The 27,370-nt window shown below is 46.6% G+C and overlaps 3 protein-coding genes across 5 annotated transcripts in view; all 3 read right to left on the bottom strand.

The window, feature by feature from the left end:
* Positions 1–27,370, bottom strand: part of DTD1 (D-aminoacyl-tRNA deacylase 1) — a 903,613-nt gene that overhangs the window by 447,486 nt on the left and 428,757 nt on the right. The gene's annotated exons all lie outside the window — the stretch shown is intronic.
* The window catches only part of BTBD7 (BTB domain containing 7), a 643,025-nt gene that overhangs the window by 387,013 nt on the left and 228,642 nt on the right, over positions 1–27,370 (bottom strand). The window lies entirely within an intron of this gene.
* LOC137426715 (uncharacterized) overlaps positions 1–27,370 on the bottom strand; it is a 49,879-nt gene that overhangs the window by 20,070 nt on the left and 2,439 nt on the right. For all 3 annotated transcript variants that reach the window (XR_013623623.1, XM_068115519.2, XM_068115520.2), the window contains exons 2-6: positions 17,731–17,995; positions 17,490–17,627; positions 16,603–16,775; positions 2,884–3,042; positions 2,322–2,567 (exon numbers count right to left, since the gene is read on the bottom strand). Coding sequence is in view for 2 of the 3 variants with exons in the window: in XM_068115519.2 (XP_067971620.2) it covers positions 2,322–2,567; positions 2,884–3,042; positions 16,603–16,775; positions 17,490–17,627; positions 17,731–17,993 (979 nt within the window). In the remaining variant the exon portion in view is untranslated. The remainder of the gene's footprint in view (positions 1–2,321; positions 2,568–2,883; positions 3,043–16,602; positions 16,776–17,489; positions 17,628–17,730; positions 17,996–27,370) is intronic.

Raw genomic sequence — 27,370 nt, 5'->3', positions numbered from 1 at the left:
GGCGAACCTTGAAATGTTACTTGCCCAAGAGAGAACATGGTTGAGAGAGTGAGACCCAAGTGTTTGAGTGACTGAACCTCTTCGAGATGGTTGTTGAGAAAGTAGATGGAAAGGTTTGCAGAACGGTCCTTTTGGAGAGAGGGAGAGAGAGAGAGAGAGCGAGAGAGCGAGAGACAGAGCGAGAGACAGAGCGAGAGACAGAGCGAGAGACAGAGCGAGAGACAGAGCGAGAGACAGAGCGAGAGACAGAGCGAGAGACAGAGACAGAGACAGAGAGAGAGAGAGAGAGAGAGAGAGAGCGCACTTTCTAAGGATTGAAAGGCATGTTCCAAGTGTTTGATCAGATTGTGCTTTTGTCAAGGTCTGAGGAGAGGAAAGAGTCTGCTGCCTGTTTGTCAGAAGGATGAGCGATGTCACGGCAGAGTGGAGTCATCAGAATATACAGTGCATTCAGAAAGTATTCAGACCCCTTCACTTTATTCACATTTTGTTATGTTGCAGCCTTATGCTGAAATCGTTTAAATTCATTTTTTCCCTCATCAATCTACACTCAATACCCCATAATGACAAAGAGAAAACAGGATTTTAAAAAGTTTTGCAAATTTATGAAAAAGAAAAAACTGAAATATCACATTGACATAAGTATTCAGACCCTTAACTCAGTACTTAGTTGAAGCAACTTTGGCGGCGATAACAGCCTCGAGTCTTCTTGGGTATGATGCGACAGGCTTTGCACACCTGGATTTGGGGATTTTCTGCCATTCTTCTCTGCAGATCCTCTCAAGCTCTGTCAGGTTGAATGGGGACCGTCGGTGGACAGCCATTTTCAGGTCTCTCCAGAGATGTTCGATTGGGTTCAAGTCAGGGCTCTGGCTGGGCCACTCAAGGACCTTCACAGAGTTGTCCCGAAGCCACTCCTACGTTGTCTTGGCTGTGTGCTTAGGGTCATTGTCCTGTTGGAAGGTGAACCTTCGGCGCAGTCTGAGGTCCTGAGCGCTCTGTTTCAGGTTTTCATTAAGGATATCTCTGTACTTTGTTATGTTCATTGTTCCCTCAACCCTGACCAGTCCCCCAGTCCCTGCTGCTGAAAAACACCACCACAACATGATACTGCCATGCTTCACCGTTGGGCTGGTATTGGGCAGGTGATGAGCGGTGCCTGGTTTCCTCCAGACATGACGCTTAGAATTGATGCCAAACAGTTCAATCTTGGTTTCATCAGACCACAGAATCTTGTTCCTCACAGTCTGAGAGTCCTTTAGGTGCTTTTTTGCAAACTCCAAGCGGGCTTTCATGTGTCTTTCACTGAGGAGAGGCCTCCGTCTGGCCACTCTGCCATAAAGCCCAGATCTGTGGAGTGTTGCCATGATGGTTGTCCTTCTGGAAGTTTCTCCCATCTCCACACAGGATCTCTGGCGCTCAGTCAGTGACCATCGGGTTCTTGGTCACCTCTCTTACCAAGGCCCTTCTCCCCCGATTGCTCAGTTTGGCCGGGTGGCCAGCTCTAGGAAGAGTCCTGGTTGTTCCAAACTTCTTCCATTTAAGAATTATGGAGGCCACTGTGCTCTTGGGAACCTTCAATGCAGCAGAGATTTTTTGTAGGCTTCCCCAGATCTGTGCCTCGACACAATCCTGTCTCTGAGCTCTGCAGGCAGTTCCTTCAACCTCATGGCTTGGTTTTTGCTCTGATATGCATTGTCAGCTGTGAGGCCTTATATCGACAGGTGTGTGCCTTTCCAAATCATGTCCAATCAATTGAATTTACCACAGGTGGACTCCAATCAAGGTGTAGAAACATCTCAAAGATGATCAAGAGAAATGGGAGGCTCCTGAGCTAAATTTCAAATGTCATAGCAAAGGGTCTGAATACTTATGTCAATGTAATATTTCAGTTTTTTCTTTTTAATAAATTTGCAAAACTTTCTAAAATCATGTTTTCTCTTTGTCATTATGGGGTATTGAGTGTAGATTTATGAGGGAAAAAATGAATTTCAACGATTTCAGCATAAGGCTGCAACATAACAAAATGCGAAAAAAGTGAAGGGGTCTGAATACTTTCTGAATGCACAGACAGAGAGGATTTTACAGAGAGTAATGTGCCATGTTCCAAAAGGTCAGTAATGTGCCATATGTAATGTGTTCCAAATGGTCAGATTTCATACTGCTCTGCCCAAATGTAAAGGCATCAGTTACAATCTTTGCACTCGAATAAGACTCATCAAAACTGAGTAAATACAGCGTTAACAAAAAAAGATGAAGTAAAAAAACAAAAACAATGAAAAGGGGAGAGTTGGCACTCAGAGTCGCAGCACTGCTCTTACCCCGTGATACGAAGAGCTTCACAATATCCAAGCACCCACACTGCGCCGCTATGAAGAGAGGTGAGACCCCAAACTTGTTTGTTACATCAAGACGCGCTCCATTTGCCAAGAGCATCTCTGCTAGTGGCAGGCTCCCCTTAGACACAGCCTCATATAGAGGTGTGTTTCCAAGGTGGTTACGGGCATTTGCTTTTGCGCCATGGCTCAACAAGATTCCAGCGGCCTTAATGTTTCTTCCTTCACACACTGAAGACATGGGGTACAGAGACACATACCGACAATTGATACATCACAAAATACCTTTTGTACCTGGGAAAAATGAACGCACCTCCAACTCGGGTATCTGTCCAGCTGGCAGAGGTTAGGTCCGATGTTTAAACCACAGAGTGGTCTTCACCCAGAACTGAAGGTTGAAATACCAAATACAAATCACTTGGCAGCCAAAACAGAACGAAGTCCACAATGAAGACCACTCGGTGGTCGAAACGTCAGGCCTGAGCCTTGCCTGTGTCATGAATTAAGGTATTTTTAACATGTTTTGATCTCAAAGCAACGTTTGTACCTTTATAGAGAGGTGTTTCGAGCATCCTGCTGTTGCAGTATTCGGTCGCAGAACCGGCTGCCAACAGCATCTTCATGCACTCTGTTTGGCCAGCACTGACAGCCAGGGTTAATGGGGTGTCGTTCCCTTTTGAGCGGCAATTAACCAATTCCTTTTTCTCTGTACAGAAATAAAATTAATAGAAAGCATTGTCAGGTGTGGCATTTGATCTCGTGTTAAAACAGGGCCATCAAACCCTTAGATTATTGCGAAGTTGAACGAGCAGGTGATATACTGTGTATGTGTGTGCATATACAGACTTGGCATTTAATATGGAATTTTTTTTTTCTTGACTTGGGTTTACTTTCTGAACTCGGTATATCAATCTGGTGAGTTTATTTTACGCTTCGGTGATGTCTTTGTTAAAAGGACCATGTCACTGATTGTCTGTCGCAGCAAGACGTCAATAACAGGATTATATCACAGGTGGCGTGACAAAATGTACGGACAGGTACATTTGACGATTGGCTTCACAATCGGGTATATAAGGGTTGTTGCGTTCTGTATTAGTGGAAAACAACTGCTGCACGTCTACAAAAGTTATTGCCGCTTCCCCTGGAGATGGTCCGTCAACTCGACAATGCTGTTTGTCATTTAGTGGTGGCTTTACGAAATTCCGGCATGAAACAGCATGCTATTGCTTGGCAGTATGGCATCACTCAAGGTCAGGTGTCAAATATCCTGAAAGGAAATGCTCAGCGGGCTGTCCCTACTCCAATACCGAGGCCAGGACGTCCCCGCAGAACCACAAGGAGGGATGATCGCCAGCTGCACCGGTTAGTCCACAATGGCCGTACCAAGTCAGCTAATCGGCTTAGGGCTGAGTGGCAGCAACTGACAAATGTGCCTGTATCCAGAAGGCTAGTCAACCAACGACTGGTTCAAGCACGCTATCGTGCCAGGCATCCCCTGAGAAAGCCACGTCTGACCAGACAACACCGCCAGCGCCGATTGCAGTGGGCCAGAGAACACCGTCAATGGCAGTCAGGACACTGGAATCACGTGATCTTCAGTGACGAGTCTAGATTTCTGGTCTATCGTCAAGATGGCCGCATCCGAGTGCGCAGACAAGTGCATGAAGCCTACAACAAAGATTGTATAGTGCCAAAGTCCAAGCTGGAGGTGGTGGGGTGACCGTTTGGGCTGCTTTTCATGCAGGGGGCAAAACTGACCTGGTTGTTCTGAATGGAAACCTGAACCAGTTCAAGCACAGGGCCATTCTGGAAGAAACATTGCTTCCATTTGTTCGTGCAGCCTTTCCAGGAAACTTTGTCTTCCAAGATGACGATGCACGGCCTCATCGTGCTAGCATTATCCAACACTTTCTTGCTAACCGTGGTGTAGAGCATATGGAGTGGCCTGCCATGTCCCCGGATATGAATCCGTTAGAGAACTTGTGGGCAGAATTAACGCGTCAAATCGACAACTTGGACCAGCAGCCTGCCTCTGTGCGTGAATTGCAGCAGGCTATTGTAACTGCATGGTAAGCGATTCCTGTCCAAACCTTGGCAAATCTCATGAACAGCATGCCTCAACGTGTACGTGCTCTCCTGAATGCTCGTGGGGGTTACACGAAGTACTGAACTGTAATTTTACTGTCCGTAATCCCAGTCGTAATTTAATTTTTGTTTTTGTTAAAAAAACTTTTGGCTAAAGTGCAAAATAAAGAGATACTTCTGGAAAACGCACAGAAGTTTAACAGTACTGTCCGTGAATTGAGTTCGATATCAGTTCACATCACTTTCAAGAATCAATTTATTTGCTTCGAAATGTCAAATGTGGTTTTTGTTTCTTTTCAAGGTCACATTAACAAAATCTAGAATAATTTCAACATAATTCCAATGAACTTTTGGTTCTAAGTGATCTTGAAAAGTAAGTTCACCCCCACAAAAAAATATTCCATATTAAATGCCAAGTCTGTATATTGTTACGTTTTTTAGAACCTTCACTTGTAAATAATAATAAGCCTTGTAAATATCCCCCTTTGTAAAGGTTGCACCCTAGTTAGGCCATGTACAACACGTAGGACACCGTAGAAACCTCTCTAGTTATTTCATTAGTCTATGTTTCAGTTAAGGATCTGTTTCCAATAGTTGAATCTGCGTTGTATTAATTAAATAAGAGTAGGCCCCAAAGTTCCTTTCAAAAGCAGTGCGAGTGGTTTTCTATCCCGCAAGTCGCCATAAGCCACGCGGCCGAGTTGAAGAAGAAGGGGGAGGAGCGCCAGGAACGAAGGCGTGGCCCATCAACGCACCATCAAGTGGCGGAGTCCGGGAGCCCCCGCGACCAATCAGGGCCGAGGCGAGCTCACCGGTGGGTGTGTCCTAAAAAGCGCCGGCTTGATACGTAAAAGCCCGATATAAGCACCGCCGGGCACTACTTCGAGAGATGAGCCAGGGAGAGAGAAGGAGTCGAACATCAAAAGGTGTGCCCGGGAGAACGAGAGAGCCAGATGAGCCCAGTGGATGGTAAGAGCAGATGAGCAAGAGCAAAGAGAGAGAGAGAGAGAGGGTCGGTCCGCTACCATGACAATAATAATTGCGCTGCTTGCCGGGTTTCGCCGCGAACCCAAGAAGTAGACCGGAGTGGAGCGTGCACCTGGAGCGGGACCCCGACGCCTGTGCCATCTGCCAGACCTTCCTTCCCTGCCATCTGCATGAACCTTCTCTTCCTTCCCACCACTACCGTTTCGTGTAAGTCTGTTCGTATTGTCTTGGGAGTGTTATATAAGAGTGTCTAAGCTTGCCCTGTGTCCTTTTATTTAATCTACTTGTATATTCTTGCCCTTTCATTTCCTCTTTAATCATTACTGTATAAATAAACCATATTTGTTCTTTCTTTACCCCTTTTCGTTTCTTCTCATCCGATCGCTTTCGTCCTGTCCCCAATTGATATACGTGGCATGATTTGGCAGAACCACTCAGGATCGGGTTTAGTCTTCTTGGTAACGGCCCGAGTCCCAGCTCGCTTCGCTCGGCGCATCCATTAACGCTGCGGCTCGGGTGGAAATTATCTCCTCGCTTACGGTCGGTCCGAGTAAGCAGGTATTTGGGACTTCATTGACCAATCATCCTGGCTACTCCCGACCAGAAGTGACGTCATAATTTCCAGGACTGGGGGATTGGCCAGTTTGAAAGACAAGGGGATTAACCCCCCCTTGGTAAGGGGAGCGCCGACCCCCGGATCCGCAACAATATATATATATATATATATATATATATACACACACAGACTTGGCATTTAATATGGGATATTTTCTTTTTTTTGACTTGGGTTTACTTTCTTAACTCAGTATATCAATCTGTTGAGTTTCTTTTACACTTTGGTGATTTATTTGTTAAAAGAACCATGTCACTGATTGTCTGTCGCAGCAAGAAGTCAACAACAGGATTATATCACAGGTGGCATGGCAAAATGTACGGACAGGTGCATTTGATGATTGGCTTCACAGTCGGGTATACAAGGGTTGTTGCGTTCTGTATTAGTGGAAAACAACTGCGGCACGTCTCCAAAGTTATTGCCGCTTCCTCTGGAGATGGTCCGTCAACTCGACAATGCTGTTTGTCATGGAGTGGTGGCTTTACAAAATTACGGCATGAAACAGCGTGCTATTGCTCAGCAGTATGGCAGCACTCAAGGTCAGGTGTCAAAGATCCTAAAACGAAATGCTCAGAGGGGTGTCCCTACTCCAATACCGAGGCCAGGACGTCCCCGCAGAAGCACAAGGAGGGATGATCGCCAGCTGCACCGGTTAGTCCGCAATGGCCGTACCAAGTCAGCTAATCGGCTTAGGGCTGAGTGGCAGCAACTGACAAATGTGCCTGTATCCAGAAGGCTCGTCAACCAACGACTGGTTCAAGCAGGCTATCGTGCCAGGCATCCCCTGAGAAAGCCACGCCTGACCAGACAACACCGCCAGCGCCCGATTGCAGTGGGCCAGAGAGCACCGTCAATGGCAGCCAGGACACTGGAATCACGTGATCTTCAGTGACGAGTCGAGATTTCTGGTCTATCGTCAAGATGGCCGCATCCGAGTGCGCAGACAAGTGCATGAAGCCTACAACAAAGATTGTATAGTGCCAAGAGTCCAAGCTGGAGGTGGTGTGGTGACCGTTTGGGCTGCTTTTCATGCAGGGGGCAAAACTGACCTGGTTGTTCTGAATGGAAACCTGAACCAGTTCAAGTACAGGGCCATTCTGGAAAAAACATTGCTTCCATTTGCTCGTGCAGCCTTTCGAGGAAAATTTGTCTTCCAAGATGACAAGGCACGGCCTCATCGTGCTCGCATGATCCAACACTTTCTTGCTGACCGTGGTGTAGAGCATATGGAGTGGCCTGCCATGTCCCCGGATATGAATCTGATAGAGAACTTGTGGGCAGAATTAACGCATCAAATCGACCACTTGGACCAGCAGCCGACCTCTGTACGTGAATTGCAGCAGGCTATTGTCACTGCATGGCAAGCGATTCCTGTCCAAACCTTGGCAAATCTCGTGAACAGCATGCCTCAATGTGTATGTGCTCTCCTGAATGCTCGTGGGGGTTACACGTAGTACTGAACTGTAATTTTACTGTCCATAATACCAGTCGTAATTTAACTTTTGTTTTTGTTAAAAAAAAAATTGGCTAATGTGCAAAATAAAGAGATACTTCTGGAAAACGTACAGAAGTTTAACACAGTACTGTCCATGAATTGAGTTCGATATCAGTTTACATCACTTTCAAGGATCAATTTATTTGTTTCGAAATGTCAAATGTGGTTTTTGTTTCTTTTAAAGGTCACATTAACAAAATCTAGAATAATTTCAACATAATTCCAATGAACTTTTGGTTCTACGACATCTTGAAAAGTAAGTTCACCCCCACAAAAAATATATTCCATATTAAATGCCAAGTCTGTATATACATATAGATATTGTCGCATGACTGCCTTGTGTGGTGTACACCGTGGGGTAGCACGGCTGACCAAACAAGCTGTTACTCCGAGGCGTTCAATCAACTGGCGGATAATACGCGTGGGGGAGTAAGAGGGAGAGAGAAAACCGGAGCCTTACCTAAAGGGCTTCCTCAATGCAATCTTCACCTGTAATAAATAAACTCACACGAAACTGATTTAAAATGTACAAAAATAAATACCGGATTTATTAGGAAATTGGCAGTACAAAATAAAACACGGAAACACTAAAATTTCTATATGGAGCGCTCCCACACACAGTATCAAATACTTTATGGACAATGTGAAATAGAACCATAAAAGCAAAACGTGTTATTTAATTGCACTGTGCTCGACTCGACTGGTGCGTCTCATCAGAACTCGTCCAGGCCTTCGCGGCAAAATGCGCTCGCTCTTTGGCGGGAACTGCCCGTTCTTGGCAGGAACCGCCCGGTCGTTGGTGGGAACCACTCATTCATTGGTGGGAACCGCTCATTCGTTGGTGGGAACCGCTCATTCGTTGGTGGGAACTGCCCGTTCTTGGCAGGAACCGCCCGGTCGTTGGTGGGAACCGCTCATTCGTTGGTGGGAACCGCTCATTAGTTGGTGGGAACCACTCATTCGTTGGTGGGAACTGCTCGTTCGTTGGCGGGAATCGCTCGTTCGTTGGCGGGAACCCAGGCCTCTCTGTGTGTTGCACTGCAGAAAGCCAGCAGCGCTCGTCCACCCATCGCTTGCTTGGAAAGCCGCAGCTATTCTTCCTCATGACCACCAGCAAGATATCAGCGCACGGCCGCCCGCGATGAGATCCAAAATCAGAGAAGAACCAGAAGGGTGTTGATGCGGAGAGAGATAAAAATGCGATCGTTCACCAACAAAGTTCAAAACGAGCAGGCGCAAGAGGGAATCGGTCAGAGCGAGGAGCCAAGGAGTAGCGCGTTCTTTCATCACCCAGGCTCTGACGTCATCTGGGGTGCTTCGCCAATCAGCGAGTCTCTCCCTACCAGTCCTTCCCTGCTCCTATCAGCAAGTCCCATCTTACTGCTCCTATCAGCAAGTCTTGAGCCAATCGGGCCTTGAGCCAATCAAAAGCCTGACCAATCACTGCCCTTCTGGGTGCGGCCCTCGGCCCGCCCGTCCTGTGCGCTTCCAAGGTCAAGTCATGAGCGGCAGCGCTCAATGTCCTGGCTTCCGGTAGGTTTTTAATTAGAGTGTTTAAATGCGCGATTTCTGCTCGTGTCTGTGGTGTGGTGGCAAAAGGGACATAGGAAATAAATTACCGAGGTAACGACATACAAGGGATAAATTACCCATAATTCCTGAGCTAATTAACAGACCACACTCCTCGTAATGGGGACGAAGATACACTTAATCCGAACACACCTTCTACCGAATCCCTACTTATAGTACATTGAGGTGGTTCTCCTTCTTCGCGACAGTCGGAGCACACTAATCTATACACTCCACCTGGTCTATTGTATCCCTACCCCCTACAAATGAAACACAGCCCCCCCCCCCCCCCTGGACGAAACAATATATATGGGCAGTGTCTGTCCTGTGTTATGTTGTGTTGTCACTGAACTACTTCAAACTTTTGTGAAATTATACCAAACTTCTGGTATTTCTCCCACCTCTCCCATGTGTGTACCTCTCCGTAGGGTTGTTTTTTTAATATTTTGATATTTTTTCTTTATTTTATTTGAAATTTTTTGAAAATAAATCTTTTTTCAACTTCCAAATCTTCAACTTCAATTGCTTATAAAAATGTAATATCACCAATATTACAAATGCATTTGTGCAAAATAAATGTTTGTATTATGATTGGTGTAAATCATGACAACACAGGTACAGTCATTGTCCTCAGTTAAAACAAGCCTGTCTCTATAGTGACAGTTGTTTTGAATTGTGGTGAGGTGTTTTGATTTGCAGAGCGGGAGTTGGTTTTTTTTTTTTTTTTTTTTTTTTTTCTCTGTATACATAATCGAGGCTCGTGAAAGAGCTAACATTTATCACACAAACAAATCAAACAGACAAACAAACAAAGTATATAAAAAGGGGAGCTGTAGACAATATGGGGAGAGAAGGGGAAGAACATAAACACAACATTTGAGAGCAGGGACATCGGGAATGTGTGGGAGGGAGAGGGCTTGGGGGGAGGCGGCGTGGGAAGGGGGGGTGGGGGGGGGGTGTGGAAGAAGTATAAACACAAGGACACCAAGGACTTCCAGGAACGGAGTTGGTATTTCAAAAAAGTAGATTTGGGGTGAAATTAGCGGGGGGCGGAAACATCAAGGTTTTGGATGGGGGAAGATAAGAGATGGTGGTGAACAGCTGTTTTAAAGACCTGGAGGGAAGAGTGGGATTGAAGAGAGTGAGGGAGTTTGTTCCAGAGGCGGGAGAAAAGAGGAATGAATGAGTGAAGGTGAGCAGAGAGTCTTGATTTTGGCAGTTTAACCATAAGAGGGTTGCAGGCAGATCTTGTGCGACCTGCAGGAATATTTGGGGGACAGAGCCCAGAGAGAACTGGAGGAGCAAGGCCAGAGAGGAGTCGATAGAAGACAGAAAGACCACCAACCTGCCTGCGGTGAGTAAGTGAAAGGCCCTCGGAGGTAGCTTTATCACGGGAGATTCCAATGATTCTGAACGCTTTGGTTTCAACAGCGTGAGGACGAGCTAGGTGTGAGGCAGGAGCACCAGCCCAGAGGGGAGAGCAGTATTCCATTGAGCTGCGGATGAAAGCCTTGTATGTGGTGAGGAGCTCAGGTGTGCCAAGGAAGGTCTTCGCACGATGGAGGATGCCCAGTCGGCGACTGTCTTTGGAGGCCAGATTTGAAATGTGGTTCTCCCAGGAAAGATCATGGCAGAAAGTGAGACCCAAAAGTTTGAGTGACAGAACTTCTTGGAGAGGATTATTCAGAAAGTGGATGGGAGGGTTTTCCAGTCTGTCTTTTCGGAGAGACATCGTAAGAGTGTGAGATTTGTCAGGATTGAAAGACATGTTCCACTTGTTTGCCCAGTCTGTGATTTTGTCCAGGTCTGCAGAGAATGAGGAGGCTGCAGACTGCCGATCTGAGGGATGAGGAATGGAGCGGCAGAGAGTGGAGTCATCATCAAAGAGATAGAGAGGATTTTCAAGAGAGTCGGAGACATCATTGATGAAGACCAGAAAAAGCACAGGGCCCAGAACACTGCCTTGGGGAACTCCAGCCTGAACAGGAAGAGGAGATGAGAGAAACCCATTCAGGGCCACACGTTGACTGTGACTAGAGAGGAAGTCCGCCAGCCATGCATGGAGATTTCCATGGATACCAAAGGAGGAGAGTTTGGTGAGCCGAGCGGGGTGCCAGACCATATCGAAGGCACGTGATATGTCAAGAGAGACAGCTCTAATTTCCTGTTTGGCATTGAGGACCTCCATCCATTAATGAGACAGCAGAAGCAGCATGTCCAGAGTAGAGTGACCTGGTCTGAAACCAAATTGATGATCAGAGATCAAGCCATTGGAGAAGAGGAAAGATTTCATATCCGAAGCAATGATGGATTCCATGACTTTGCTGATAATTGGGAGAAGGCTGATTGGTCTGTAGTTGCAAGGATCTGTTTTTGCACATTTTTTGTGTAAAGCGGTGATGTTGGCTGATTTCCAAGCAGATGGCAGTATGACCTTGAGCAAAGAGAGGGTGAAGAGAACAGAGAGAGGGAGTGAAAGAGCGGAAGAACAGGATTTTACGACCCGTGGGCTGATGCCGTCAGGTCCAGTTGCAGAATCAGAGTCGAGGGTTGACAGAAACTTTTCCACCTTGTCAGGAGGAAAGGACACAGAGTCCAGGAGCAGCTGGGTACGACTGGGTACGGTGGGTACAGAGAGGGATGGGTTTGGGACACAAGATTTAGATGCAAACACAGAGTTGAGGCATTCAGCTTTTTCACGTGCTGGGTCAGCTGTGTAGCCGTTTGAGGTAAGGGAGGGGATGGAGGGGGAACAAACACCAGAAACAGATTTGACCAGACGCCACCAGGATTTGGAAGAGGGAGAAACATAAGAGAGTTCGGTCTTAAGAATGGAGAGATATTGTTTCCTGGCTCTCCTGAGGGTGGACACACACTTGTTTCGGGCTTTGTGAAAGGAAATGAGATTTCCTTCCGTTGGATTTGCTTTCCAGGAGACGGGAGACAGATAAGAGAGTTCGGTCTTGAGAATTACGTGGAAGTGAGGTAATTTTAATAACGTGGCGGTGAGGTGTTTTTGATAATGTGTCACATGTGTTGGTGAGGTGTTTTTGAATTTTGTGTGGTGGTGCATTGTTTTTTTTATTTCGTGGTAGTGAGGTCAAGTATTTAATAAACAGTATGCATACTTGTGCAGTGTCTGTCACATCCCTCCTGTGTGTATGTGCTACGGGGTTCCTTATTTTTTTATTTTTTTTCTTCAATCTAAATCTTCAACTTAAATTGCTTATAAAAATGTAATATCATGAATATTACAAATCATTTTGTGCAAAATAAATGTTTGTATTATGATTGGTGTAAATCATGACAGCACAACAACTCAGATACAGTCATTATCCTCAGTTAAACCAAGCACTTTCCTCGAAAGCAACGCGTGGTGAGCCGAGCCTGGCGAGCCGATCCACATTCGTATACAGTGCATTCAGAAAGTATTCAGACCCCTTCACTTTTTTCACATTTTGTTATGTTGCAGCCTTATGCTGAAATCGTTTAAATTCATTTTTCCCTCATCAATCTACACTCAATACCCCATAATGACAAAGAGAAAACAGGATTTTAGAAAGTTTTGCAAATTAATTAAAAAGAAAAAACTGAAATATCACATTGACATAAGTATTCATACCCTTTGCTATGACACTTGAAATTTAGCTCAGGTGCCTCCCAATTTCCTTTGATCATCTTTGAGATGTTTCTACACCTTGATTGGAGTCCACCTGTGGTAAATTCAATTAATTGGACATGATTTGGAAAGGCACATACCTGTCTATACAAGGTCTCACAGCTGACAATGCATATCAGAGCAAAAACCAAGCCATGAGGTCGAAGGAACTGCCTGCAGAGCTCAGAGACAGGATTGTGTCGAGGCACAGATCTGGGGAAGCCCCAAAAAAACTTCTGCTGCATTGAAGGTTCCCAAGAGCACAGTGGCCTCCATAATTCTTAAATGGAAGAAGTTTGGAACAACCAGGACTCTTCCGAGAGCTGGCCGCCCAGCCAAACTGAGCAATCGGGGGAGAAGGGCCTTGGTAAGAGAGGTGACCAAGAACCCGATGGTCACTCTGGCTGAGCTCCAGAGATCCTGTGTGGAGATGGGAGAAACTTCCAGAAGGACAACCATCACTGCAACACTCCACCGATCTGGGCGTTATGGCAGAGTGGCAAGACGGAAGCCTCCGCTCATTGAAAGACACATGAAAGCCCACTTGGAGTTTGCAAAAAAGCACCTAAAGGACTCTCAGACTGTGAGAAACAAGATTCTGTGGTCTGATGAAACCAGGATTGAACTGTTTGGCTTCCGTCTTGCCACTCTGCCATAACGTCCAGATTGGTGGAGTGTTGCAGTGATGGTTGTCCTTCTGGAAGTTTCTCCCATCTCCACACAGGATCTCTGGAGCTCAGCCAGAGTGACCATCGGGTTCTTGGTCACCTCTCTTACCAAGGCCCTTCTCCCCCTGACTGATGGCTGCTTGAAGACCGTGCCAGTCGGCCTGAGTGAAATGCCAGACTCGTCAACGCTGAGGAGGCTCTCTGAGAATGGCCAGAGTCCACTTTAACAAGCACATGATCAGAAGAACCGATTGGAGCAGAAGAAGAGCAGCAGACATTTGCAGGGAAGTTAGTCATAACCAAGTATAGAAGAGAAGATACTCCATTGACTGAGATCCGGGTCGGGAAATTGACCTATTGTGTCAGTTCCAATGAGTCACAGAAGTCCTTTGCTGAGGTGCCATGACTGGTGAGAGATGAACCCACACCCAGCCAGCTGGCATGATGACAGTTGAAGTCGCCACATATGAGGAAGAGAGAGTTGGGATGAGTGGATAGAAGTTGTTCGATATTGTCAGACAGCGAAATGTAAATGGAGTCATCACTGTTTGGAGGATGGTACAGAACACATATGAACAAAAGGTGGGAGCGGAGAGGAAGCCGTAGCCAGAGGTACTCCTGGGGGTGGGGTGGAGAGAGAGCAGTGCAAGGAGAGTGAGGAAGAGAGTTTTTGATATAGATAGCAACCCCACCACCAGGACGAGGCTCAGGTCTATCATACCGGAGGAGGGAGTAACCAGGAAGAGATATTAAGAAATCAGAGACATCTTGAAGGAGGAAAGTTTCTGTTAACAGATCAAGTCTGGATTGTCAGTAGCAACCTGTATGGAGAGATCAGTCAGGTTTGAGCGAAAGCCCCAGATGTTTGAGGTCCAAACTGTTAATTAAGAGAGAGGGGGGAGCATCGGGTGCAGGACAGGAGAGGGGATGGGAGGGTCAGATGAAGGATGAGAGGGGGGAGGTAGGGAGAGCAGTTGATAGTGTGTCAGAGATTACAGAAGAGTTACAAGAAAGGGAAGAATGAGGAGGACAAAAGGTTTGATGGTGATGGGATGAGGCACAGTGAGGGGTTGTTTGCGGGGGGGAGGGGGGGCAGAGGAAAGTAAAAGGTTGGGGGAGGTGAAGGTATGAGATAGAAGGGAGACGAAGTGGGGAGGAGGCGGCTTTGAGGAGGAGGGGGGAGGGGGGAGAATTGGAGAGGGATGGTAGGGGGGGATATTTGAAGGGGAGGGGTTGGGGGGGGAGTTTTGAAGGGGAGGGGTGAGGGGGGAGTTTAGGAGGGGAAAGGGGGGAGTTTAGGAGGGGAAAGGGGGGAGTTTAGGAGGGGAGAGGCAAGGGGGGAGATTTGGAGGGGAGGGGCAAGGGAGGAGTTTATAAAGTGGATGATTAATGAAAGACGAACATTCATAACAAATTGGGTTTATTGTGATTTTCAAGTCAGAGATCCGTTTAAGAACGATAGAGGAGGGGTGGAATGAAAGTTAGTTTAGAACATGTAGTGAGGAAGAATTGTAAGAGATTGAATTTTTTTTTAAGGGGAATGAGTTGAAGAGGAAATTGAAAAGAGCCTTTTAAATCGGAAGAAAAACAGCGGGTTGTAATATACCACTGAATAAAACACTGCAGGGGAAAGTTTAAACATATTTAAATAATATTTAAACAGAACCATGAAGAACAATCTTATGTTCACAAAATACCAACGGGGAGAGGGCCTAGAGGGACAACCACGAGTCATGTAAACAGGGCAAAAGGTGGAAGGCATGGAGATAATGGGGGCGGGGCGAGACAGCGCACGTGGACAGAAGCACACGAAGCAGCGCACATGGAGAAAAGGAAATAAATGTTTGTTTTTTTTGTTTGTTTGTTTTGGGGGGGGGGGGGGATTTAAAACGTGAGACAAGAGTAGATGTTTGGGGAAGTTCGGGGGAGAAGGGAAAAATCTAAGAACCAAGCAAAACAGCCAAGTAAGGACTTAAGTTAACAACCACCGACGGGGGTAGCCTCAGTGTAAAAGGCCGCGCACGCGGAGTAAACAGAAAACGATTAATTCATTACAAGTTACAGGAAATTCAAACCAAAACTAACTAGAAACAAACAATAACGCATAGACGATAAAATAACGAGTGGAAATTTGACATACACACGAATGGAAAAATAACTTAACTTTTGATGCCCGGAGAGAACAAAAGTCGCCACCTCGATCGAGAAACTGTTCTCGATCGAGAAACCATAGCGATTTTGGATGCCGTAGCGATCGGTCGTGAGTGCTCCTCTCCTCCCCCCCCCCCCCACCCTTCTCGGTTTTGGGTCTGGCAATAACGGTTGTGTGCCGGCATCTTCTCCTCGTTACCCTGTTCGTCTGGCATCTGGGCATTGAGGGCGAACATTCCCTCTTGCGCCTCTCGTTCCAAAAGTGATAGTGCTCGGGGAGGGTACGTTGCGAGCAGCTGTGTTCCGGCAGCAGGCTGGTGGATGTGCAGAGGCAAAAGGCAGAGCGGGGACGGAGAGTTGCGGTTTTACCAGCGCGGCTGGACGAGCAAGCTGCACGTCTGCGATTCTGGATGCACGGTGAGGCCTGCTACATCGGAACGGGCGGTTCCCGCCAACATCAGAGCCGCGTCGAGACTGCACGCAGGGGCCTGGAAGAGTTCAGACGAGACGCACCGGTCGAATCGAGTGAAGTGCACACACACACAATTATTATTTTCAGTTATCCTTCCCTTTCGTCTGTTTTCAAGTCTTTTTGTGGGGGCATCCCGTTTAGGAATTTAGTTTATTGCGCGTTTTATTTTGTATTACCGGCATTCCGTTTAATAAAGCCGGCATTTTTGTACATTTTAATCTCGCCTCAGTCTGAGTTATTTTCCACAGGTTTGAGGATGCCGGTGGGATCCGTGAAGGTAAGCGCTCTTCAGCATCCTCATCCTCCTTCCCCTTCCCCATTGAAAATCACATTGATAGGCATTAGCATTTACAAAATATTCAAAATCTAAATCACTACACAACATTTGGGACACCGTGTACATCTTATCTGGGCAGGAATGGAAATGTAAAAACTTTCCCTTTACTTTAACTACTCTTTCATTTTCATGTTATTCAGGGAATACATCATGTGTGATTGAGAATTGTTGGGAGCAGTTGATATTGTGTGATTCCAGTTTGTGGGTAGATGCCCAATAGCTGAAGAAAACCTTTCAGGAGGATGCGGAGACAACGAGTGCTCCCTTGCCATGCAGCTTCATGAAGGGAGTTCAGTCCGTTGGGCAACACCGCACCCAAATCAGTCCCTGCTGCTTCTAGGGCGTACAGTGCTGCTGAGTCGTCCTGCTGGATCGCCCTCCACAGTGGGTCCATTTTAGTTCTCCTGTCCATGCACCGCACCATACATAACACACGCATACACATGCACATGCACATACACATATACAAACACTATCATGTATTTGCTATTTGGAAGAGTATAGGCCAAATTTACTGTTTTACTGGGCAAGTTTAAAATTATTTCCAAGAGTTGATCCTGTGCATGGTGTTGACTCCCCTTTTTCTAAGACCATTGCTGGTCAGTCTGTAACCCCTTGGAGTCCTCATACCAGCTAAGCTATGAGGCTTTCTTATGGTCTTGCCCAAACAGAACAACCATTATGCGAAATTTACATATTATGAACATTTGAGACAGTGGTGGTCGATGAGTAGAGAGATGAAGGGAGGAGAGAGGGTGGGGGTTGAAGTATAATAAAAGTCTGCAATGGTTGTGTATGGAATATATTTTAGACAGGTCCCAGCCAAGAAAAAAAACTAACATTTTTTCCTGCGAAGGTTTTCTCGGTAGTTCCGTCATCCTTAGCCTATGCCCTTTAAATATGTGTGAGGGTCCCCCCTGGATTTTGCCTCAAGTCCATAATGTCCGCCAATACCCAGTGAATCTCAAGACTTGGACCAAATATTTTCTGAGAACGACCCCACAAGAAGGTGGGAATAATTGGGACTGTTAATTAGTAGTCATAATATTAAATCGGAAACATTTGTTTGTCCCCTCGTCCCTTACGACAGAATATTAGTGCATTGGGTTTGTACTCACTCTTGGGCCGACTCTCCCATCCGGGCCCACAGCAGGGTGAATGCGCTGTCGGAGTATGGTGGTTTGTGTGAGCATGGTGTGGGTCTCGCTTCATGGTTGTGCACTCGCTCCCCTTCTCCAACAGCAGTCCGTTCATCCCTGGTCAAAAACGACGGATCATCAACCTGCCATTAAAGCGACACACGTAAAAAAAAGGTTTTCCTTTTCAAAGTTTCGGTCAAATAAAAAACAGTGTACAGACCGTTCGACGTGGGCGCAGTGGAGACGGTGTGCACGTGAACGGTCCCTCGATCCCGAGCACGAGCCAGCGAGGGGCACGCGCTCTCGGAGTCCCCCACATTCCTGCACTCTCGTACTGGAGGACTCCGTTCCTGCCGAGTTCCTCTCCAGGCTCTGCTCTACGGCGATGGCGATGAGTTCTTCTTCCTCCAAGTCTCCATACAGGTCATAATCGTCTACGCTCGGGCACGACGCTGCACGTCCTGACGCCAGCCCGGCAGACATCGCTGTCGCCATGGACAGACAGACGCGAGTGGCTAATTTAACCAATCGCTATCCAGGACGAATCCAACCTGGACTCAAAAAGGTGTGCCTTGCATTTAACTTTACAGTCAAGTGCAGGAACTGTATTTCATACTCTGTCATTAAGGGACCATGTTGTACCTGGGCAGCACGCAAGGCTTTCATTTTCATCAATGAGTATTGGTTATATATTCGTACGTTTTGCAAAACATGAGGCTGAGAGAGAGGTCGGGTGGGGGATTGAGAGGGGTCATGGGTATGGGTTGAGAGAGGTCGGGTGGGGGATTGAGAGGGGTCATGGGTATGGGTTGAGAGAGGTCGGGTGGGGGATTGAGAGGGGTCATGAGTATGGGTTGAGAGAGGTCGGGTGGGGGATTGAGAGGGGTCATGGGTATGGGTTGAGAGAGGTCGGGTGGGGGATTGAGAGGGGTCATGGGTATGGGTTGAGAGAGGCGGGTGGTGGGGAAGTTGGGGGTATGTGTTGAGCGGACTTATACTGAAGGTGATGAGAAATCAAAGTGAAAATCTTGATAATGGGCACTCCGGTAACAATGATTATCATAAACTAAATGTGGTGGATTGATCAGGAACTGTGTGGCTTAGAAAAACTTAAAACAAGGGTGCATGGTCATGTTTTGGTTAAAGGGTTAAATTGTTGTTCCAGGACAATGTTTGAAGATTCAGATAATATATATTTTTTGTATACAAAGTCGAGGCTCATGTAAAAAAGCACTCCTGCATTTATTTAAAACTAGCAGGTACCTGCAGAACATTTGCACAATGTAATATGTGACTTAAACTCCTCAACTCCCCTCCACCCACCCCCCTCACAAGCTCCAAGCCATCTATACCCCCCTTCCAAACCCCAAGTCATCTACCCACCCACCTTTCCCAAACCCCAGTTCCTTAACCTCCCCCTACCAACCCGAAGGTTTCAATCCCCTCCCCAATCCAAGCATTCAAACCCCCTCCCCAACCCCAATAACCCCTCAACCTCTCCCTCCACCGAAAGTCCTCAATCCCTCCTCCCCAAAGTTTCAACCTCACCCTCCCAAATATGTCCCACCTTTGTTCCTTCTCCCTCCCCCTCCGAATCCCAACTATGTTCCTTCCCCCTCCCCATCCGAATCCCAACTTTTTTGCCCTCCTCTCTCCTCCTCCCACTCATAAATGCAAAACGGAATTATTGTATCAATCATTACTTATTTCATATTGTCGCCGAGTTTGAAGTTGTATTGCTCGGAACCTAATTCTCATTACTCGTCGATAAACGGTTATCTCAGTATTGTGGTGTATCTTGTGTCATTGACAATCTCGAAAAAAGCGTCTTTACCAAGTATGGCAACAATAAATAAATAAATAAATAAAATAAAACCCGCTTTTGATTCCTCCCAACCTGTTTTTCAAAACCTCTAACTTGCCACGTATGTTTATTTACTTCACATAATATGTGAATTACATGTCCATGCAAATGTGAAATGTAGTTCTCAAAAAAAATTCTGCACTTGCACATCATTCAGCCGTGAAAACTTTGGCGAAAACCAAAGGTTGTTTTTTTATTAGACTTCAAATATTAATCATGACTATTTCCTTTCCTCTGCATTATGTAGGCGTAGCTTTCTTTAATGCTGGACGATGCCTTGTTAAGTTTTTAAATATACATAAACTCAGTAGTCCTCTTGTTTGTAAGTTTAATTTGGTCTGTATATAATAGACTACTTCCCCGATCATTTCCGAAAAAAACGTGCATGACCTCATTTCCTCTGCATGAGTTGTAATCTCTGCTCACCTTCACTCCTTCATTCCTCTTTTCTCCCATCTCTGGAACAAACTCCCTCACTCTCTTCAATCCCTCTCCTCCCTCCAGGTCTTTAAAAGAGCTGTTCACCACCATCTCTTATCCAGTCCCTACCAACAGTCCCTACCTACTGATGGCCTAACTGGCAATGTTGATGAAGCCTGGAAGTTCCGAAGAATAGTCATCTACGAGAGTGCAGTAACCACATTTGGCAAAGGAAGAACTAGCAGGAAAGACTGGTTCGTAACCTTTTCAGGAGAAATGGAGCCAGCCATTGAAGCAAAGAACACAGCTGACTTGATGCACAACATAAACCCAGGTCACCTGTGGGCAAAGTGTAGTACCTGTCAGCCCCCCTTACCAGGGTAACGGTCCGCAGCCATGCGGTTTAAATGGCAGATGGCTCTGCACATCTGGTGGATGAGAGTCCAGTCAACTCCAACAGCACGGGCGGAAGAGGGTGAATTCCCCAACGACCAGCAGAGGGACGGAGAGGACTGGCAACCCTCTCCCCCCCCTTCCCCACTAAGGCTGTTGTTCAAAACGAAAGCAAGATTTTGTGCAAACAAAATTTTGGATCAAACTTTGCCAAAATAGTCAGACTGTATGTGACAACAGAAACCTTCATGCTATGTATGATGGAATAAAAAGAGCACTTGGTCCGACCATCACCAAAGTTGCTCCTCCTCAACTATCTGTCATGGATGAGTTAGATGCTGAACCATCATTAGCTGAGCTTGTGAAGGCAATCGATTTACTGGCAAGCAGGAAAGCACCAGGCAAGGATGGAATTCCAGCAGAACTGCTTAAGGACTGAAAGCCCCACCTGCTGCCTTACCTACATGACTTCCTCCTCCTCTGCTGGAGGGAAGTATCTGTTCCACAAGACATGTGTGATGCAAACATCATCACGTTGTATAAGAAGAAAGGTGATCGGAGAGACTGCAACAATTGCCATGGCATATCACTCCTCAGTGTTACTGGGAAGGTATTTGCCAGGATCATCCTAAAGAGACTCCAGAAACTCACTAACCGAGTGTATCCTGAGGTACAATGTGGTTTTCAAGCAGGCAGATCCACTGTGGACATGATCTTTTCCCTTCTTCAGCTTCAAGAGAAATGTAGGGAACATAACACACCACTCTACCTCGCTTTCGTGAATCTCACAAAAGCTTTTGACACTGTCAGAAGAATGGGTTTATACAATGTGTTAGAACGGATTGGCTGTCCACCCAAGCTTCTCAGTCACATCCACTCTTTCCATGACAACAGGCACGGCACAATACAAAACTGCGATGTCAGGATTAGCCTGGAGAAATGGCAGCAGATGAGGTCTCAAAACTTCATTGACATAACGCTGACTTGTGAGATTGCCTTCGATGGCGACCAGAGGTGTCCTGAAACGGGTGGAAATGCCAGCCCATACCATCACAATGGGTCCTCCCCAACGATTGATCTGGCGAATACAGCATGATGCATACATTTCCCCACCTCTGCGCCATACCCGTTGACGCCCATTAGCAGCATGGCGGCAAAATCTGGACTCATTGCTGAACAAGACTGCACTCCACTGTTGCTGTGTCCAGCGGCGATGCTGCAGACACCATCTTGGTCTGTTACGCTGATGCACTGCGTTCAACACTGGACCTCTGCAAGGACGTCTTGCCACCAGGCACCGACTTCTCAAGCGCCGCCGCACAGTAGAGACACTGATGCGGTTGTTGTTGCGACCTTTTGTCACTGCAGCTGTTTGCGTCGCAGGGCGGAAACGATCATGAAGATGCTGCAGCACAATCCAGCAGTCTTGGTTTGGGCTGGTTACCCATGGTCTTCCTCTTCGTGGACCATCATTCACAGTTCCAGTTTCACCGTAACACCTGGCCGGGTTGGAAATTGCAGGCTGTGAGCAACCAAGACGTTGGGCAATTGTGCGCTGGCTTACACCAGCCTCAAGCATCCCAATTGCCCTTAAACCTTGTTCAGATGTCAGGCATGGCATCTGAATTTTCTTGTTGTTTTCCCTGTCAAAAGCCTCTAGAGTGACTATAGACAGCAGTAAATGAATGTCTACCACGAGAACTGAAGGATTTCATTATGAGGGTCATTATTTAAAGGGAAAGATCCCTATACAGAACCACTCAAGCATGCCATTGTTGATCAACCAGGTGATTGAAGTGAAGTTCACGTTACATAATCAGCCATTACAATTGAAGAAACGTGTTTGAAAAGCTGCATATTTCAAAAAATGAAAGTGATAAGTTTCTTTTGATGTTCAGTTTATACAGTCACGTGAAAAAGTAAGTACACCCCATGTAAGGTTTTGACTTTTTCAACATATTTCAACATACAGCTATTTGATCTTCATTTCAACAATATTGAAAGATAAAGGTGAAATAATATAACAAATATCATGAAACATTTACATTTTGTAGTCCATTGTATAATTTAAATAAACATAAATGCAAATTTCGCATGTGGAAAAAGTAAGTACACCCTTGGTGGTATTGCCACCCAATAGGTGGTATTGCCCCCCTTTGGCAGAAACAACCTCAAGTAGGCATTTCTTATAACTGTCTAGCAGTCTCTGACATCGACTGGGAGAAATTTTTGCCCACTCCTCCATGCAGAATTCTTTCAGCTGTGCGATGTTTGAGGGGTTTCTTGCATGCACAGCTCGTTTCAAATCCCCCCACAACATCTCGATGGGATTTAGATCCGGGCTTTGACTTGGCCATTCCAGAACCCTCCATTTCTTTCTTTCCATCCATTTCAGCCATTGAGCCATTCTTTTCAGCTTTTCAGCCACTGAGAGGTCTCGCGAGATCTTGGAGACGACGTCACAGATTTTCGAAGCTCCACACGATCTCCACGTTTTCAAAGTTAAGTCATTGTTCACAATTGTATTTTGTCGAAACTGTATTTATCCTTCGGTGTGTGAACCTATAGTGTGCCCCTTGGAAGTTTCTTGGTGTTTATCTTTCATAAATTCATCGTTTCTGTTTGCCGCACCACGTGTGAGGCCTTGCAGCCTCAGGCTTCCCCCGTCGAAGTTTGTTCCTTCCTTCGCTGTTTTTGTGAGGTTTTTAGATTTTCCCTTCTCCCCCAACCTTCCCGGAACATCTACTCTTTGTCTAACGTTGTAACCCCCACCCCCACCCCCACCCCCCCCAAAAAAACAAACAAACAAAAAAACTTTGATTTCCCTTTCGCCTCATTTGCTTTTGTCCCATCCTGCGCCTCTGTCCACGTGTGCTGTTCGCCCCGCCCCCATTATCCCCTTGCCTTCCACCTTTTGCCCTGTTCAAGTGACTCGTGGTTGTCCCTCTCGGCTCCCTCTCCCTGTTGGTATCTTTGTGAATATAAGACTGTTCTTCACGGTTCTGTTTAAATATGTTTAAACTTTCCCCTGCAGTGTTTTATTCAGTGGTTTATTACAACACGCTGTTTTTCTTCCTATTTAAAAGGCTCCTTTCAATTTCCTCTTCAACTCATTCCATTTCCAAAAAAAAATTCAATCTCTTATAATTCTTTCTCACCACATGCTCTAAATTCTCATTCATTCCACCCCTCCACCATCGTTCTTAAATGGATCACTAACTTGAAAATCACAATAAACCCAATTTGTTATAAATGTTCGTCTTTCATTCATCATCCACTTTCTAAATTCCCCACTTGCCCCTCCCCTTCAAATCTCCTCCCTTTCCCCTCCCCTCCAAATCTCCCCCCTTGCACCTCCCCTCCTAAACTCCCCCCTTGCCCCTCCCCTCCTAAACGCCCCCCTTGCCCCTCCCCTCCTAAACTCCCCCCTTGCCCCTCCCCTCATAAACTCCCCCCCCTCCAAATCTCCCCCCTTGCCCCTCCCCTCCAAATCTCCCCCCTTGCCCCTCCCCTCCTAAACTCCCCCCTTGCCCCTCCCCTCCTAAACTCCCCACTTGCCCCTCCCCTCCTAAACTCCCCCCTTGCCCTTCCCCTCCTAAACTCCCCCCTTGCCCCTCCCATTCAAAACTCCCCCCCAACCCCTCCCCTTCAAATCTCCCCCCCAACCATCCCTCCCAAATTCTCCCTCCTCCCACCTCCTTCTCAAAGCTGCCTCCTCCCCACTTCGTCTCCCTTCTATCTCATACCTCCACCTCCCCCAACCCTCTACTTCGCTCAAACAACACCTCACTGTGCCTCATCCCATCACCATCAAACCTTTTGTCCTCCTCATCCTTCCCTTTCTTGTAACTCTTCTGTAATCTCTGACACACTATCAACTGCTCTCCCTACCTCCCCCTCTCATCCTTCATCTGACCCTACCCCTCCCCTCCCCTGTCCTGCACCCGATGCTCCCCCTCTCTCCTCATTAACGGTATGGACCTCAAACATCCTGGGCCTTCGCTCAAACCTGATTGATCTCTCCATTCAGGTTGCTTCTGACAATCCAGACTTGATCTGCTTAACATAAACCTTCCTCCTTCAAGATGTCTCTGATTCCTTAATATCTCCTCCTGGTTACTCCCTTCTCCGGTATGATAGACCTGAGCCTCGTCCTGGTGGTGGGGTGGCTATCTTTATCAAAAACTCTCTTCCTCACTCTCCTTGCACAGCCCTCTCTCCACCCCACCCCCAGGAGTACCTCTGGCTACGGCTTCCTCTCCGCTCCCACCTTTTGTTCATATGTGTTCTATATCGTCCTCCAAACAGTGATGACTCCATTTACATTTCGCTGTCGGACAACATGGACCAACTTCTATCCACTCATCCAAACTCTCTCTTCCTCATATGTGGCGACTTCAACTGTCATCATGCCAGCTGGCTGGGTGTGGGTTCCTCTCTCACCAGCCATGGCACCTCAGCAAAGGACTTCTGCGACTCATTGGGACTGACACAATCTGTCAATTTCCCGACCCGGATCGCAGTCAATGGAGTATCTTCTCTTCTATACTTGGTTATGACAAACTTCCCTGCAAATGTCTGCTGCTCTTCTTCTGCTCCAATCGGTTCTTCTGATCATGTGCTTGTTAAAGTGGACATCTCTCTGGCCATTCTCAGAGAGCTTCCTCAGCGCCGACGAGCCTGGCATTTCACTCAGGCTGATTGACACGGTCTGCAAGCAGCCATCAATCATCTGGACTGGTCTCCCATCTCTACTGCCTCTGACATCAATTCTTCCTGGGAATTCTTCCAAAGCAAACTGCTCTCTCTCATGCACAGATTTATCCCACCTCGTCTTCAGTTGTCTAACCCTTCCTCCCGTCCATGGTACACTGAATCTTGTGGTGAGGCAGTTGCCCTGAAACAACTTGCCTTTGCCTCTTGGAAGGCAAATCCATCTGAAGGCAATCTCAGTTCCTTCCACCAAGCTCAGAACAATTGTGTGTCTACCCTCAGGAGTGCCAGGAAGCACGATCTCTCCACACTCAAGATTGAACCCTCAAACCTGTCTCCTTCCTCCAAATCCTGGTGGCGTCTGGTCAAATCCGTTTCTGGTGTTTGTTCCCCCTCCATCCCCTCCCTTACCTCAAATGGCTACACAGTTGACACCGCACGTGACAAAGCCGAATGCCTCAACTCTGTGTTTGCCTCAAAATCTTGTGTCCCAAACCCATCTCTCTCTGTTCCCACCTATCCCAGTCGAACCCAACTGCTCCTGAACTCTGTGTCCTTCTCTCCTGACAAGGTGGAGAAGTTTTTGTCAAACCCGACTCTGATTCTGCAACTGCACCAGACAGCATCAGCCCACGGGTCCTAAAATCCTGCTCTGCGGCTCTATCTCACCCTCTCTCTGTTCTTTTCACCCTCTCTTTTGCTCAAGGTCATCTGCCAGCATCTTGGAAATCAGCAAACATTAACGCTTTACACAAAAAATGTGCAAAAACATATCCTTGCAACTACAGACCAATCAGCCTGCTTCCAATTATCAGCGAAGTCATGGAATCCATCATTGCTTCAGATATCAAATCCTCCCTCTTCTCCAATGGCTAGATCTTTGATCATCAATTTGGATTCAGACCAGGTCATTCTACTCTGGACATATTGCTTCTGCTGTCCCAACAATGGATGGAGGTCCTCAATGCCAAACAGGAAATCAGAGCTGTCTCACTTGACATATCACGTGCCTTCGATACGGTCTGGCACCCAGCTCTGCTCACCAAACTCTCCTCCTATGGTATCCATGGAAATCTCCACTCATGGCTTGTGGACTTCCTCTCTGGTAGTAGGCAACGTGTGGCCCTGAATGGATTTCTCTCATCTCCCCATCCTGTTCTGGCTGGAGTTCCCCAAGGTAGTGTTCTGGGCCCTGTGCTATTTCTGGTCTTCATCAATGATCTCTCCGACTCTCTGGAAAATCCTCTCTATCTCTTTGCTGATGACTCCATCCATTCCTTGAGGATGGAGTGCTGATGACTCCATGAGGACTCCATCCACTCCATTCCTCATCCCTCAGATCGGCAGTCTGCAGCCTCCTCACTCTCTGCAGACCTGGACAAAATCCCCTCAACCTCTCCCTCCACCGAAAGTCCTCAATCCCTCCTCCCCAAAGTTTCAACCTCACCCTCCCAAATATGTCCCACCTTTGTTCCTTCTCCCTCCCCCTCCGAATCCCAACTTTGTTCCTTCCCCCTCCCCATCCGAATCCCAACTTTTTTGCCCTCCTCTCTCCTCCTCCCACTCATAAATGCAAAACGGAATTATTGTATCAATCATTACTTATTTCATATTGTCACCACCATCGCCGAGTTTGAAGTTGTATTGCTCGGAACCTAATTCTCATTACTCGTCGATAAACGGTTATCTCAGTATTGTGGTGTATCTTGTGTCATTGACAATCTCGAAAAAAGCGTCTTTACCAAGTATGGCAACAATAAATAAATAAATAAATAAAATAAAACCCGCTTTTGATTCCTCCCAACCTGTTTTTCAAAACCTCTAACTTGCCACGTATGTTTATTTACTTCACATAATATGTGAATTACATGTCCATGCAAATGTGAAATGCAGTTCTCCAAAAAAATTCTGCACTTGCACATCATTCAGCCGTGAAAACTTTGGCGAAAACCAAAGGTTGTTTTTTTATTAGACTTCAAATATTAATCATGACTATTTCCTTTCCTCTGCATTATGTAGGCGTAGCTTTCTTTAATGCTGGACGATGCCTTGTTAAGTTTTTAAATATACATAAACTCAGTAGTCCTCTTGTTTGTAAGTTTAATTTGGTCTGTATATAATAGACTACTTCCCCGATCATTTCCGAAAAAAACGTGCATCACCTCATTTCCTCTGCATGAGTTGTAATCTCTGCTCACCTTCACTCCTTCATTCCTCTTTTCTCCCATCTCTGGAACAAACTCCCCCACTCCCTTCAATCCCACTCCTCCCTCCAGGTCTTTAAAACAGCTCTTCACCACCATCTCTTATCTTCCCCCATCCAAAACCTTGATCTTTTCTACCCCCGCTAATTCACCCCAGATACACTTTTTTTGAAATTCTAACTTCTTTCCTGGTAGTCCTTGTAGTGTTCATGTGTCTTATACCTCACCCACCTCCCCCCAAGCCCTCCTCCTCCCACATTTCTCCC

Source organism: Myxine glutinosa, chromosome 5 (assembly GCF_964187855.1).
Source record: "Myxine glutinosa chromosome 5, kmMyxGlut1.1, whole genome shotgun sequence".
Classification (NCBI taxonomy): domain Eukaryota; kingdom Metazoa; phylum Chordata; class Myxini; order Myxiniformes; family Myxinidae; genus Myxine; species Myxine glutinosa.
Note: the sequence above shows the minus strand (reverse complement) of the source record. Positions and strands in the feature narration are given on the sequence as shown.